The sequence below is a fragment of the Adiantum capillus-veneris genome, chromosome 26, assembly GCF_014529385.1.
Source record: "Adiantum capillus-veneris isolate H3 chromosome 26, ASM1452938v2, whole genome shotgun sequence".
Taxonomy (NCBI): domain Eukaryota; kingdom Viridiplantae; phylum Streptophyta; class Polypodiopsida; order Polypodiales; family Pteridaceae; genus Adiantum; species Adiantum capillus-veneris.
This window is the reverse complement of record NC_140956.1, coordinates 35156251-35171619: the sequence shown is the minus strand read 5'-3', so window position 1 is coordinate 35171619 and position 15369 is coordinate 35156251. Positions and strand designations below refer to the sequence as shown.

At 41.0% G+C, this 15369-nt stretch overlaps 1 protein-coding gene across 1 annotated transcript; it reads right to left on the bottom strand.

The window, feature by feature from the left end:
* Positions 1-12492: 12492 nt before the first annotated feature.
* Positions 12493-14316, bottom strand: LOC147423248 (12-oxophytodienoate reductase 2-like). The gene is made up of 4 exons (XM_086501916.1): positions 14179-14316; positions 13932-14061; positions 13650-13832; positions 12493-13494 (listed from the first exon to the last, which is right to left on the bottom strand). Exons 3-4 carry the CDS (start codon positions 13744-13746, stop codon positions 12710-12712), a joined length of 882 nt encoding a protein of 293 aa, XP_086358042.1. The 5' UTR covers positions 13747-13832; positions 13932-14061; positions 14179-14316; the 3' UTR covers positions 12493-12709.
* Between the last annotated feature and the right edge of the window lie 1053 nt (positions 14317-15369).

The window sequence follows — 15369 nt, the reverse complement described above, 5'->3', positions numbered from 1 at the left end:
ATGCAACCAATTCAATATATAAAAGCTATTTCAACCCAATTCAGGATTATAGCTCTTATATTGTGGAGTGACAAGTGTAAATCAACTCAAATGCAAGACTTCAAGGATCTTTATATGCCCAGTACACTAGTATAGGACATCCGAGCCCCCTTGACTATCGACTCGTCATTCACATATGCTCATCTTCTAAAACCAGTTACAGCCCTCATTTGGACCAATGGCTTCTTCGCAATGAGCATGACTCTCCAAGTTTTCAATTGTTTTGGTTTCGTACCTTTATGTCGGTAAACGAATTAAAAATTTTTAGAAGTGGTTATCGAATTAAGAATCACGTTCGGCCCCAAAAAAGGACTTGTGACTCTGTAACCTTCAGTCAATTCACAAGGAGATGACTATATCCGACACTCGGATACACTCCCCAACGATTTGCCTAGCTAAAAGACCACGGTTAGCACACTATTTACTATATATAATTATTCCCACTGGGAATTTTCATTTTCTTGGCGGGCCTGTTGGGCTATTACATATACCCAGCGGGCTCCGCAGGGAAAAAAGAAAAACCGGAGGGCTAACCGGCTCTATAGGTTTTTGCAGGTCATAATCAGAGTCACATTAACAATTAACGTGATCACATGATTTTTTTATGTAAATACTAAAGCTATTGACGTAATCACCCGATCGTGATTACGTTAATGAAATCCCTGTGGACAAATGCCTTCACTTTGCATCTATTGAAATCAAACATGAGTTTCACAACCATGTTGGACAATCAATTTGCATCTGCTGAAAAATAACTCTGAGCTAGACATGTTCAACATCCTCTAATATGATAAAGCTCCAAGAAACGGCATCGTGGACAAGGAGCTTTCTCATGTTTTCATGAGGTACCTTTGGTGTATCTTGCATATCACTGCGCTCCAAGAGAGGACATCTTGGTGAGGAAGCTCTTTGAGAACTTTATGTGTTTTAGTGAGGATAATGCAATGGGGATACATGTCGATCAAAGCATTGTAAAGCAAAACATGGTTCTGCAAAAGTCCTTGACAAGAAATCTTATCTCCAAAAATCTCTCACCCGAGAAGACATCTTGCACAAGGCTTGAAGGTACAAGCATAGGAGAAAGTCCTTCGCTTTGCATTTGCTAAAAACATACCTGAGCTTCCATGCCACAACCATGATGGGTATATTCGAGTCATAGTCCTACAATCACCGTGCTCCAAGAGAGGGCATCCTAGAGAAGAATCGCTTCAAGAACTTTTAGTGCTTTTGTGAGGTTGCACAATGGGCATACATATCGATCAAAGCACCATCAATCAAGACATGTTTCTACACCGGCCCCATACTAGCAATCTCATCATCAAAATTCACTCACCCATCATGTCCACATCGTGTGCAACGCCACAAGACCTTCAAAGAGATTGCATCTAGAAATAGGCCTTTGCTTGGCATCTGCTAAAAATAGACATGAGCTTCATAGCCACATTGGGCATATCATGCAATCAATGTGCTTCCAAATACAAGTGTGCTCATAGGTGATTGCATCCAGGGGAAGGTGTTCAAAACTGCTTTGGTGTTTTGCACCAAATCAGCTAACGTTTTCAAAATTCAGCCCATCGTACCACATCATCCATTACATTCAAATTTCCACATCAGATCTGCTAGCGTTTTCATATTTTGCCAAAAGTACCAAATCAACCCCGTTTTCAAATTTCAGCCTCAAATTAGCTAGTGTTTTTCAGTTTCAGCCATCGTCGACATTGGCATTAGCAAATTAGTCATAGCCTCGTCGTCGGTTGTAGATCCCATAAGTCTTCCTAGCGTTTTTGCATTTCAGGTAGAAAATCAAAACACAAAATAAGGAACGGAAGAGGATATGCATTGGCCTTCTCTATTACAAATACTCGCATCTAAAACATGAAATGGGGATTCAGAACAGGAACTTAGAATGTGCAAGGTAGCGAAAACCTGAAAATTGGCGATTCCTTGTAATTATGCCGTGCATATCATGCAATCAACGCACTGCCAAAGACAGATGCACTCATCAGGTGATGTCATCCAAGGAAGGGTGTTTACTTTACGTTTCCTGAAATTATCCATCAATGCACGTCAAGTGACAGGTGAACTCATAGGTGATGATTGCATTTCAGGATGGACACTCACTTTGCATCAGCTGAAAACAACACTGAGCTTTCTTGCTTTTGTGATGATACCACCTTTGGCATACATATTAACCAAAGCACCAACAAGCAAGATATTTTTCTCAAACAGCCCCTAACTAGCAATGTCATCACCATAATTCTCTACTCCGTGTCCATGTCTTGTGGAAGGTGATTACACCTGGAGGAATGCCTTCATTTTGCATCTGCGTTTTCGGCGCATTGGCGCCGCATCGCCGTCCTCGCACACATTGTCAAAATTTAGCAGAAGTCAGCGTTTTCAGATTTCAGCCCGTCCTTGTCATCGTGATCATTGTCGTCGACATCGTCGGCAAGTCCATGCATCTAGACCATTGCATCTTGAGGAAAGTTCAACATTCACTTCCGCTACACCTTACAATGGCAGCTTCCACATATATGTCAATGAAAGCAACACCAAGCAAGACATGTTTTTGAAACAAACCCTAACCAACAATCTCATCACCGAAATTCTATCACCCATGCCCATGTCTTGCACAATGCCACATGGCCATCAAGGTGCATGCATAGGTGATTACACCTAGAGAAATGCCTTCTCTTCGCATCTCCTAAAAATAGCCATGAGCTTTACAACCATGTCAGGCATCATGGTTACCGAGAACGGAAACTGAGACTTCAGCTCAACCTCGTCATCGTCATCATTTTCGTCGACATCGTCGGCAAGTCCAATGCATCTAGACCACTGCATCTTGAGCAAAGTTCAACATTTACTTCCGCTACACCTTACAATGCCAGCTTCCGCATACATGTCAACGAAAGCACCACCGAGAAAGACTTTTTTTTGAAACAAACCCTAACCAATGATCTCATCACCGAAATTCTGTTACCCATGCCCATCTCTTGCACAATGCCACATGGCCTTCAAGGTGCATGCACAGGTGAATACACCTAGAGAAATTCCTTCTCTTCGCATCTCCTAAAAATAGCCATGAGCTTTACAGCCATGTCAGGCATCATGGTTATCGAGAATGGAAAATCAGACAGCAGAACGGGGAACGAAAACGATTATAAATACTCATGTCTAAAACACGAAATGGGGATTCAGTAGGGGAACTTGGATTGGGAAAAATAAAGAAAATCCATAAAATTGGCCATTCTCTATAACTATGGCATGCATATCATGCAATCAACGCACTTCCAACGATCATTAGGTGATTTCATCCAGAAGAAAACCATGATCTTCATAGGCATGGTGGGCATATCATGCAATCAATGCGCTTTAGAGACAAGTAAACTCATAGGTGATTGCATCCAGGGAAAGGTGCTCGCTACTTTGCATCTATTGAAAACATCCTTGAGCACAACCACGTTGGGCATACTCTACAATCATTGTACTCCAAGAGACAACATCCCTCACAAGAAGCTTTTCAAGAACTTTTTGTGCTTTCTTGAGGATGCCACCTTTGGCATACATGTCACGGATGCACCACTAAGCAAGATACATTTTTAAAATAGTCTCTAACTAGTAATCTCATCCCCGAAATTCTCAACCCATGCAATGCCATGGCCTTCAAGGTGCACGCATAGGTGATTGCATCAAGGGAAATGCCTTCACTTCACATCTCTTGAAAATAGCCATAAGCTTCATAGCCTTGTCGAGCATCATGGTTACCAAGAATAGAAAATTGGAAGGTGGAATGGGGAATGGAAAACGGACATGAATTGCCATTCTTTTCACAGATACTCATGTTTGAACACAGAATGGGGATTTGGAATGAAAAGCTAGAATGGAAATAGGGAACAAAAACCTGAAAATGAACATTCCCTATACCTATGTTGGGTATATCATGCAATCAACGCACTTCAAGGGACAGGTGCACTCATTAGGGGATCTACTAAAAACAAACCTAAGCTTTCTTATGGACACAATAATTACAACCACACGTGTACTTTCATGTTGAGAAAAGGTCAAGTTGTCTTCAATAAAATTAGTTGTGAAACAAAACAAAAAAGAAAAGACTAGCCATCAAGGTACACTAAAACAATCAAAATTCACTAGTTTATTAGTTCCCTGTTGATGCATGTTTAGGAAACTATGAGATATATTTGACAACTACACAACATGTCTAATAACCAATCTGAAAATACAATTTCTTTTGCAAAAACTTTGTTGTTCCCACCACGATTTGTCTTTGACAACTCCAAAATCCACAGAAAACCGGCTTGAAATTCAACAAAAACAAACCCACATTGCATCTTGTTACATTGGCACTCACAAAAATTATGTGAAGAAGCTTATACTTTACAAATGCGATGAAAGGATGGTGGAGAAGGGCCAAAACTTACTTGAGACATGTATAGTAAAGCGAGACTAAGTAGGGTTAGGCACAACTTGTCGATGAAGCCTCCTTTTGAAGATATCAAAACACTCCAGCAAATTCCAAAAAGGAATCCAGCTTCTTGCTTAAGTTAGTACATGTTGGTCTCTCACCATAAGAATCTAAAATTTTACAAAATGCTACCTTTCACTTGAACCTTGTTGCTCCGATACTTTTTGACTTGGGCAACTCCAACTCCAAAAATAATTAAGATAGCCCAAAAACTTGGCTTTGAGAACTCAAAAATCCACAAAAAAAGGTCTGAATTCCAACAAAAACAAGTCCACAATGCATATTGTTAAATTATCATCAAAAACCATGTAAAGTAGCATATGCTCTAGACGTATGACTAAGGTATGTTGGAGAAAGGGTGAAACTTACTTGAGACATGTATAATAAAGCAAGACTAAGCATCATTAGGCATAACTTGTCCATGTAGCCTCCCTTTGAAGATGACAAACCACTCCAGCGAAAACCGAATAGCAATCTAGCTAATTGTGTGAGTTAATATCTGATGGTCTCTTGGCATAAGTATCGGCATACAAATGCTAACTTGCACGTGAACCTTGCTGCTCATATATTGTTTTGCTTCTGCAACTCCAAAAGTACAGAACACAATACTCTGATTATATCTCGCCTATAAGCAAGACAAAAACGCATCAGTTATACCATGTTTGGAACCACAAAAAATTGTATAAAATATACAATGAGTTTTCATGCTTACTTACATGGAATGCATACACGTTAATCAAATCTCTTAATAAAATCATTAAAGAGCTTATAGTCATTTGCATTGAGTACATATCTGTCAGTTGTTACATTTGATGTTAGATTTTCCAATGCTATAATTGATTCGATAGGACCTAGATTCAAGTCTGTCAAGTCATATGTGAACATTCAAGTCCCTTTCAGATTTTGATACCACCAAAGCTGAACTTCAATACCTTGAGGTCGAGTTGTCAAGTCCAATCCTTGCTTGTAGTCTACATATCTAGAATGTATCTTCTTTCGCATCTTCTGTACTCTCCCAAGATACCATGTGTTGTGAGTTGTGTTGGTCCTTTTCATGCTTGTTTCTTTTCCGGTTCTCTTTGAATTTTGACCTTCTACGGTATTTGTATCATCAAGAAAATAAATAGCACAATCGGAGCCTATTCCAAACAAGTTCACATTGCTTGCTGGTGGTGATCTTGACTCATTGCTGAAATAAATTCCCTGCTTCACCCTGTCCTTCGACAAACTCGAATTTCCATTAAGTTGTCTTATTAATGTAGACTTGAAGATGAACTTCCCATCAACTTCCACTACTGGGCTGATATTTTTCCTTTCAAATTGACAACTTTCTTCATCTAAAAGCCCATCGATCTCCATCACTATCAAATAGAGATTGGCCATCCCCATCCCTTATTGAATAGAGGCTGGTCATCCCCAAATGCAAGTGCTTCAAAATCATCATACTCATCAGCATCACCCATTTTGACCTCTCGTTTTGACCATGTTGAGTCTCCATCTTCCCAAGGCTCAAGCCACCACTTCATCTCGGCAACCTTGCTGGGCTTTAGACCCAATGACTCACATAATCTCCTTGCTTGCTACAAACCCTCTCTTAATGCGTCTATTATCTTTGCATTAGAAGATACAACTTTATAGTTTCCAAGATCCACCTGAGGACGACCTTCACACTTATTCAGATCTCTCCAAATGTGTTCTTGTTTTTTATGAGCTCTTGCAAAAGTAACTCCATTAGAGCTACATTCATGCATGGAAATGTTGTTTAGGCTACCAACACTATGCAAAATATCTCCAAAATCAAAATCTCTCTCTTGCCTAGCCATACCTCCAATTTTGCTAAAATAAATTTCATCTACATCTGATCCTATAAGATGTAACGGAAACTTGAGATTTGGATAGAAGTCACAAAACGTTTTTATGAGTTGCATTACAAATTGACAAGAATGTCTAACATTAATATAAGCCTCTTTGCTAATAAAGTTTCTTTTCAAGGTGTATGTGGGATGTTGATGAAGCCATAATCTCCAAAGCTTGAAGAAGAATACCACTTTAGATGCGAGTAAAACTATCAAGTGGACTTCCCGGGGAGGTCACCTAATAAAAATGTAACCTATCACGTGAGTTCAACAGAAGGGTATTTAAAGTTCTTGAAAGTTACATAAATATATATACAGAAGGGCATTATTTTTTCAAATTTGGAAAAAACTTACAGATTTTAAAAGAAAAGGGTACACTATATTCTTAATAAAACTCACAGATAAGGGGTTTTACAAACATGTCTTGAACGCACGTGATATGGTAGTTTTACACATAGTGAACCCCCCGAGGTGGACTTATAAGCTTCTTTCCATTATGAACAAAATCTTGATCATGTAAACCACATACATGTCCATCTATCACTCTACTTTTGAGCTTCCATCCACACCAATTGATGTAGAATTGCTGATCGCTCTTTCCTCTATAGTCCTCAACCATGAGATTACATTGTCTACTGTCACCATCTAAAGCATGTCCAATTATTGGTCCTATACTATCTTTTAGCTTCAAATTCCAAATCCTGTCGATGTGATTCCATTGAGCGATGATGAAATTATTGTCAAATCGATTACAAGTTCAATAGGCAACTAGTGCAAGACGTGGAAGGCTCTCATGAAGAGGGTTAACAATTAGAAGTCGAGCATAATTTCCCATCACACGGTTTTTAAAGGCATCCACTAATGTCTCATATCCTTGTGACCCATTTCCAACCACGATCACATCATTTGAGAAACATTGGTGATTCTCTCCCTTTCTTCCACAAAATCCTATGAGAGCGTCATCCTTTGCATTCCACCTACACAACCATAGGTATAGATTAATGTTTTCATTTCAACCAATCACTTTAAAAAAATATAATTGTATTTGAAAAATCCAGAAAGTAAAGCATTTAAATGTCCTACTTTATTCTACACTTGATACTTGTCTCATCCTCTACGATGATAATTGGGACCCTTGAAGCTATTCCATGTTTGTTCTTTGAATCTAGTAGTATCTTCCCAACTGCATCAAAGATGTACTTATGCTCCCCTGATTGAAATTGAGTTGCTCTTTTTCCTTGGCATTTAGTGGTTGACATGGATGGCCCTCCAAGATTTATGCTCAAAAAATCGTGCAAGCGAGGCCCACCCCATAGCTTCACAACTTCAAAGATAGTCTTTGTGGACTCTGCAAATATTTGTCTCCTTTTTGGTCTTAATGCATTATTTTAGATAGTGAATGCTTGCAATATTACAGAATTTGGAGAGCGGTAGCTCTGTACTATTGCGCCTTGATGATTTATTGCGCACAACTATAGGGTAGAGGACCATTTGAGACTTGAAAGGACCAGTAGTGGGACATTACTGCGTGAGAGGTTGTGTGGTCAGTGTTCAGATTCCTTCTTCAAGCCTCAGTAGCAAAATGACTCTAAACTAGAATTTGGGAAAAATCATTTTTTCAAACATACAAAATTTCTTTTCTTAAGTTTCCAAGAGAAAATATGGTTATTTTTCAAGGTTTTACACTATTTTTCTCTATTTTGGGGTAAAATTTTTCCTTTTCCCCTTGCCCTTCACCGGCATTTTTGAAATTGAAAAGGCCACGATATTAAGCTGACACATTTTTCCTGAACATTGCTCTAAAATCCCCCCCAATAGTCTTCTCTCTCGCGCCGAGTTTTTTTACAAAGGAATTTTTTTTGTTGTTTATTTCCATCGTCTGGCAACAGAACGCGACGACACCATTGCTGGTGGAGATACGTGCTGCACAAGGCTTTCAAATGAAGTAATGGATCATTGGGAATTGGTCGCCCAATTTGGGCGCCTCTAAATTGGCTCCTCTACCCTAGGTTGTCATATGCTTCTGGGTTGTGTTGGTGTGTAGTCTCAAATTTGAAGTGCTTTACTTTACATTTTGAACGCCTTAAAGAAACTCCCTTTTTCTTATTGCATACAACTATTTTTTCAAATTTCCTATAATTATTTTGAAGGGTTGTATAGTCCTAACCTTGGTCCATAAGGGTAAAACCCCTTGGAAAGATGGTCTAGCCTTCTAATTTAAGGGATTTTTTTGTGATTGGTTTGCTTAGAGTGATTGCAAATATAAGCGCTCAATGTGCTTTGATTGTAAGCCCTTTGCTAGAGATGGATGAGCAAAGTGAGTGAGTAGATCATCGTTGATTGCACTTATTAAAATTATAAGGGTAGGTCAAATCCCCTCAAGACAAATGCACACTTTAGAATAGGGTCAACCTCCTTAGTTTGCCCAATCTACTTGCATGCGCTGTTTTTTTCTTCAATCATGTTCTTTGCTTATTGCCTTATCTATTTGCAAGTGCTTTTTTTTAAAAGATTTATGTTTTTAAACTCTCCGCTCAGTTTTTTAGCCAAAATTGTTAAGGAAGGAGAGAGAGAGAGAGAGAGAGAGAGAGAGATGCATAGCAAATAATATGAGTGCTATGATGTCTGTTTTCTTTTCATGGACAAAACTAACCATGCATAATTCTTCTACTCTTCTATTCCTAATAGAGGTTGACATGCGCATTATGGTCTCATAATGGCTTTGATTTACCTATCTCTTTTCTTTCATTCAATTAGCTCCATCTTGCAAGTGTACTTTGTATAGCAAGTTGTATAAGCATAAAGTTGCAGATATTATCTCATAGCTTATTGTTTCCAAATGGTAGTTATAAATAAGTAATTGTCTGTTCTTGCTTTACCCTTCCTACAATTGGTCTCAAAAAATATTTTGGCCAGCTCAAACTATGCAACTTCAATGTGTGCCCAAATTGTTGCACATATGGTTGAATCCTAAATTTCTTATATATAGGGTTTTTCTCACAAATGCAAAGTATTAGGAAAATTTTGAAAATTAAAAAACCCTTCTATTAATTTCTCAAGTGCATTATAAAAACCCCTTCTTTTAATGTATTTATGTTAATGTAAGGAATTATAAAATCCCTCCTTTCGAACTCATGTTATATATTAGCATGCTATAAGGTGCACCCGCCGAGGATCAAACTAATCCTCTAGGATATCAATGGACTCCTCTGTCTGTGATATTTTATTATTTGAACTTTACCACATCCAAATTCACCTTGCTTTGGATTTTCTCCATTTCCTTCACTGTTAGTCTTTGCCAATTCATCCAACTCCACTCATCTTGAGCCACCTTTAGTCCTTGCAACTTTATGGGCTTAATGTGCTTTTTTGCACTATCAAAAGTAGTTGCCAATGCTTCAAGGGCCCTGTAAGTGGAAGTTGTAATTACAAGAAAGGACCTAGGGCCTCATGACATTGAGTTTTGAGATTCTAGCATGTCAAATGATAGGAGGTTTTTCTAAAGCACCTGTTTTGACAAGCACAATAGCCTTTGACAAGAAAAACAAATGTCAATTCTAGGCCTTTAGGAACGGCTCCTTGTCATTGCTTCAACTTTATGGGCTTAATGTGATTTTATGTTGCCAATCTTTCATGGACCCAATGTAAGTGGAAGTTATAGTTACGAAAAGAAACTTGCTTGTTGATTTGTGATGTTCACTCTAGGTTCACTTCTTGAGGACTGAAAACCTCAAAGAGTCTCCGTGCATCACCTGAGTCACTTCCTTGAGTAATGACATATTATGTTAGTGCCAGATAGCTATATTATAGATGTCTATCACGGTGACCTGCTAACATTGGCGTTGTCGTCGAGAAATGATCCTTAGATGGTGAGTGACCCAATGCATATTTAGAGCGTTCTTTTTGAGAGATTAGTCTTTCCATTCCATTTACACTAGCACTGAAGCAGCTAGGGATGAGGTTAGTGCTTGATAGAGTTCATAAGTCGGGGACTTTACTAGTTTTATTCTTGATAGGTAAAGAGAGTTGTGAGTGAGATAGCCAAAAGCATTTCATTCTTCGATGTTTTGATGTTATCAGTAGGACATTGCTCATCACTTCAAAATTGGTTGATAGAGCAAAAACCGTAGAACAGCTTGTAAGAATCTATCTCCTTGTCATAGAATGTGGATTCATCATCGGGGCTACCCTCATTACTTCTTATAGAAGCTGGAACTGGTACTCTCATCATCATCAACATAGATGGATGCGGTATCAGCCTCTTCATCTTCTTGCTACTCCACAAAAATTGGACCATCCTTTTGCCTACTTTAGCCATTCAACTCCAAGCTCTCGGCAGTTATAACCTGGCCACCATCTGCTATCCTTTCCATCCTACTTTTAAATCCTTCTTCTCCACTTCAAATACTCTTGCTTCATGTAACCTTGTAGGTGCTTGCCTATATCACGAGTTAAAGCAAGCACATGGCCTACCATGTGCCACACATAGTATGAACTTTTGGATCCCATAAATCTTACAACAAGTCCAAATATAGTAATGGTTTCCTACTTTTCAACAAGTATTATTTTGTCAACTCATAAGCGTAATGGATTTGGTCCACCACCCTTGATAGAGCCAATACTATAAGTATGGGGAGAATTAGGTGATAAAGAGAGCTTCCGATGGTAGATGACATTAGTCTTGTTGTTCAGCTTCCCACTGGGTCAAAGAGAGTTTGTATGTCATGACTCAATACAAACTCCTTATTGTTTATTTTGCATCTAGGTAAAGTTGTGATGCATGCATAGCAAGGGATCAACTCATCCTCTAGGATATTAATGGACTCCTCTGTCTGTGATAATTTTTTATTTGAACTATACCACATCCTTGCTTTGAATTTTCTCCATTTCCTTCACTGTTAGTCTTTGCCAATTCATACAACTCCAATCATCTTGAGCCACCTTTAGGCCTTGCAACTTTATGGACTTAAAGTGCCTTTTTTGCACTATCAAAAGTAGTTGCCAATGCTTCAAGGGAGAGTGTAAGTGTAAGTGGAGGTTTTTCTAAACCACATGTTTTGACAAGCACAATAGCCCTTGACAAGAAAAACAAGTGTCAATATTAGGCCTCCTTGTCGTTGCTTCAACTTTATGGGCTTAATGCGATTTTATGCACTATCAAAAGTTGCTGCCAATCTTTCATGGGCCCAATGTAAGTGGAAGTTACTGTTACGAAGAGAAACTCAATTTTCCCACTTATGGGTTTGACATCTCAATTGTATGAGCTTTTCTATGGTGAACATAGTGTTCACTAATAAAGAAGCATAACATTGTGTGTGTGTGTGTGTGTGTGTGTGTGTGTGTGTGAGAGAGAGAGAGAGAGAGAGAGGCACTGAAGGTTGTGAATTTTTAAATCGTGAAATCCCGGCTAGATTCCGAGCTTGCCTTTAAGAAAATGGGCAAAGGAAAATTTTTATAAGTGTAGATACTAGCAAATCCGTCAAGGTCGGGGGTCGGAGGGCAGTAGATTTGCGCCGTACACCTACTGTCAGTTCTGAGCCGAAATAATAGCTTGCACACGACCGATAACCACCACGTCAGCACTAGGAATGCAAGGCGCAATCATCGAATCAGGTGATGGCAAGTTAGCAAGTGGAATGGCCTGCGTCGCTGACACCTCAGCTGTCGGAATGCATGCGTGAGTCTCCAATCAACACGAACCAACTCACCAGCTGGAAAGGCCTCTGCTGCTGCAAAATCAGCGTTCCAAATATCCCCCTGCAGTAGCCCTCACACACCCTCGCACAGTACTGGTTTCTGAAGTCCGCAATGAGTTGTGCTCGACCAATGATTGCCTAGCTGCCTTCCCAATGATTGGCCCTCCTCCCCCCCCCCCCCCCCCCCCCCCCCCCGACCTTGACGGCCGGGAATAGTCCTTTGGTGACCATTCCCTGCATTGCTTGCTCCCCCATGGCTCCCGGCCTCCGCCGGTTGCCAAGGGGTCACAACATTACAGGGAATGGAGGACCATTCCCTACCCCTTCAAATTGTGAAATCCCAGCTAGAGTCCGGGCTTGCCTGTAGGGGCAACATTTTACAAGTATACTTCAAATTTTGACCTACAATAGGAAGAGTTGGAAGTGTGCCCTTATTTTCTTCAATTTGGAAAATTGTTTTTGGCAAGCTTATGTAGATACGAATCCTTGGCCATTCCTTTGTACCATGCAATACATTTCCAAACATAGATATGGATATTTTCCCATCTAATTCGACATCTTTACACAGAAAAAAAAAACTTGCATTTGTGTACAAATTCACATGCTTATTTGTGAGAGAGGAAATGGTAAAACTAATATTGGCTGGGAGAGCCAGCCACCACTGGGGTATGTGCGGATGAAAGGAGTGTATGCGGCGAGGCAAAGTGGGCGATCGGACTAGCAAGCATGCGCCCGCATGTGGGTGAGCTTGGTTGTATCTGCAGCTTGCGCCCGCTGCTAGCTGCAAAGGCAGCTCTCTTGTTGGACCATCCTTCACTGACTTCCTTGCTGCTCAGCTTGGCATAATCCAAGTAGCCCACATACTGATCATGCGTGTAGAACGTCGAGCGGTCATAGGCATTCAGCTTCGCCTCGATCGCAAATCGCAGCGGTAAGTCCGGATTGGATATGAAGAGCCTCCCATATGACACCAAGTCTGCTGCCCCGCTGCGGATAGCCTGCATTCCTGACTCCCGAGTGAACCCCCCACTCAGCATCATTATTCCCTGATAAGCCTCGCTGAAAAGCAAGCAATTTTCAAATGTATCCATCAATCCATTCTCCCCCTTGTTGTTGAATCGGGGTTCAGTCATGTGCAGGTAGGCTAGGTGTTTCTTGTTGAGCTCTGAGATGAGATGCAAGAAGAGCGTGTAGGGGTCGGTATCGGTAGCGCCAAGATGATCGATCACCGGTGAAATGCGGATTGCGGTCCGCTCTGCGCCCATCTCGCTTGCGACAGCATCGATTACTTCTAGCCCAAATCTACATCTGCTTTCTATTGAGCCTCCATAACTATCCTTTCTATCGTTGATGCCGTTTTTGAAGAATTGGTCCACTAGATAGCCATGTCCACCATGAATCTCCACACCATCAAATCCTGCATAACAACCCACCATTGAGAGATTCAGTCCCCCATTTCCATAGAGCATGATGGACCCATAATTACTCTGTTCTGCATTGATTGGACAATTAATTAAACCTTATCAACATCTATGGCGGACATCTTAAGCGTGTTAAGAATGCATTCCTCACCTGCCCGGCGGGCATTTCTTGCTGCTTGGCGGAACTGCTCAATAATAAGAGGAATCTCTTCAGTGGCCAATGCTCGGGGCTGCGAGTACTCTGCCATTTCCCCTTCTGGCAGCCGTATGGAGCACTCCTTTGGCAGGCGGCACCCTGTGGACGAGACAGGGATACATCCTTCAGGCTGGTAGTCTACAATCAAGACAACAATTAATGAGTATGTGAACCAGATCAAAACACAATAAATCTTGAGAGGCGGCTCTCGTCTTTGGAGAGTAACCAAGCACATACATGTGTGCGACGCGCGTCCGACATGCCAGAGCTGACAAAAGATGATGCCACCCTTCTTGTGGACAGCGTTTACGACCTTCCTCCATGCCTCAATTTGCTCCTCCGACAGAGACCTGGAGAGTGAGGAAACCTGACATCGCCACACAAATACACAAATCAAGATCTGACTTTAAAAAACACCTATGATAACAGGAGAGCAGGTGGTCTCCTCCAACGGCAAGACCAATTTTTGCATGAAGAATCTTACCCAATTCCAGCTTGTGCAACTGCGACGGCCTCTGTGATCAATAGGCCACCATGGGTTGCCCTCTCAGAGTAAAATTCGACATGCGCCTGCTGTGGAACATAATTAAGTGCTCTGCATCGCGTCACTGGCGCTAAAACAACTCTGCAAAAGAGCCAAATAACCCTAAATTCAACAACATGGCTACATGCATCCCCCATATATAATTCAGCTATGGCTCTGTATAAATCTACTTGAGTGCAAAATGGTCGAGATGTGAGTTGAGCTATGGCCGTGTGAGTGCAAAATGGGCAAGATGTGAGTTCAGCTATGGCTATGAATAACTGATTGTGATTGTAGAATGGGCAAGATATGAGTCAAGAACCCATGGATCGCTCGCATTTCTCCGTGGAAAATTGTAAGCATCCCTCAGAGAGAGACAACATACCTGTGGGAAAGGTGAGCCCGGCCCAATTGCAGAGGAGCTAGCAGGTTGCTGGAGATGTCATTGCGGCGATTGTAAGCGCTGGACGTTCTTTGCATACTCTCCTCCCCTACCGCTTTGTTCAAGAACAAGAGACGAGAAAGCAGAAAGACGTGCGCGTGTGTGTATGTGGGGAGAGAGAGAGAGAGAGAGAGAGAGAGAGAGAGTGTCTGTGTGTGTGTGTGTGTGTGTTGCTGCTGCTGCTGCTGCTGCTGGTGGTGGAAGAATGCGTATATCGAAGGGAGAGAAATGACGCTTATATAGGCGAGAAATGTCGGAGAGGGAGAGGGTGCTTGTGGCTAAGAGCCTTTCTTGACTGCCGCCGCTAGCCGCCGTGGATGGGGTCATGAGGATGAGGATCGAACTCTAATAAGGCTAATTCTCCCTTGTTTGATTATGAACGATTGTGCTTCCCATATTCCAAATTCAATTAAGAACAAGAGCGGATTTGCACGCATTTTGTTCTATCCGTGCTCCATGGCATCAAGAAATGATGTCTGTATTGCCCAACTATCGACATCGACAGAGTTTGCAAACCACGTCTTCTACTTCCATCTTTTGGAATGTTGTACACGTCATGCATGTCTCTAAATTTTTAGGCCGGGGTTCTACCCTTGCGCATGCTTTGTATGGGTTGAAGCAATCTCTTCGTGCTTGGTATGAGAAAGCTAACACTCATTTGGTCAAACGAGGCTTTTGTAACAGTCCAACGGAAAGCACATTGTGTATGT

What these genes read in the sequence shown, in the direction of transcription:
- LOC147423248 (XM_086501916.1), bottom strand. Translation starts at nt 13,746, where the DNA reads ATGGCAGAGTACTCGCAGCCCCGAGCATTGGCCACTGAAGAGATTCCT. An exon ending in AAGAAATGCCCGCCGGGCAG is followed by an intron (nt 13,495 to 13,649) that starts GTGAGGAATGCA and finishes GTTGTTATGCAG; the next exon opens with GATTTGATGGTGTGGAGATT.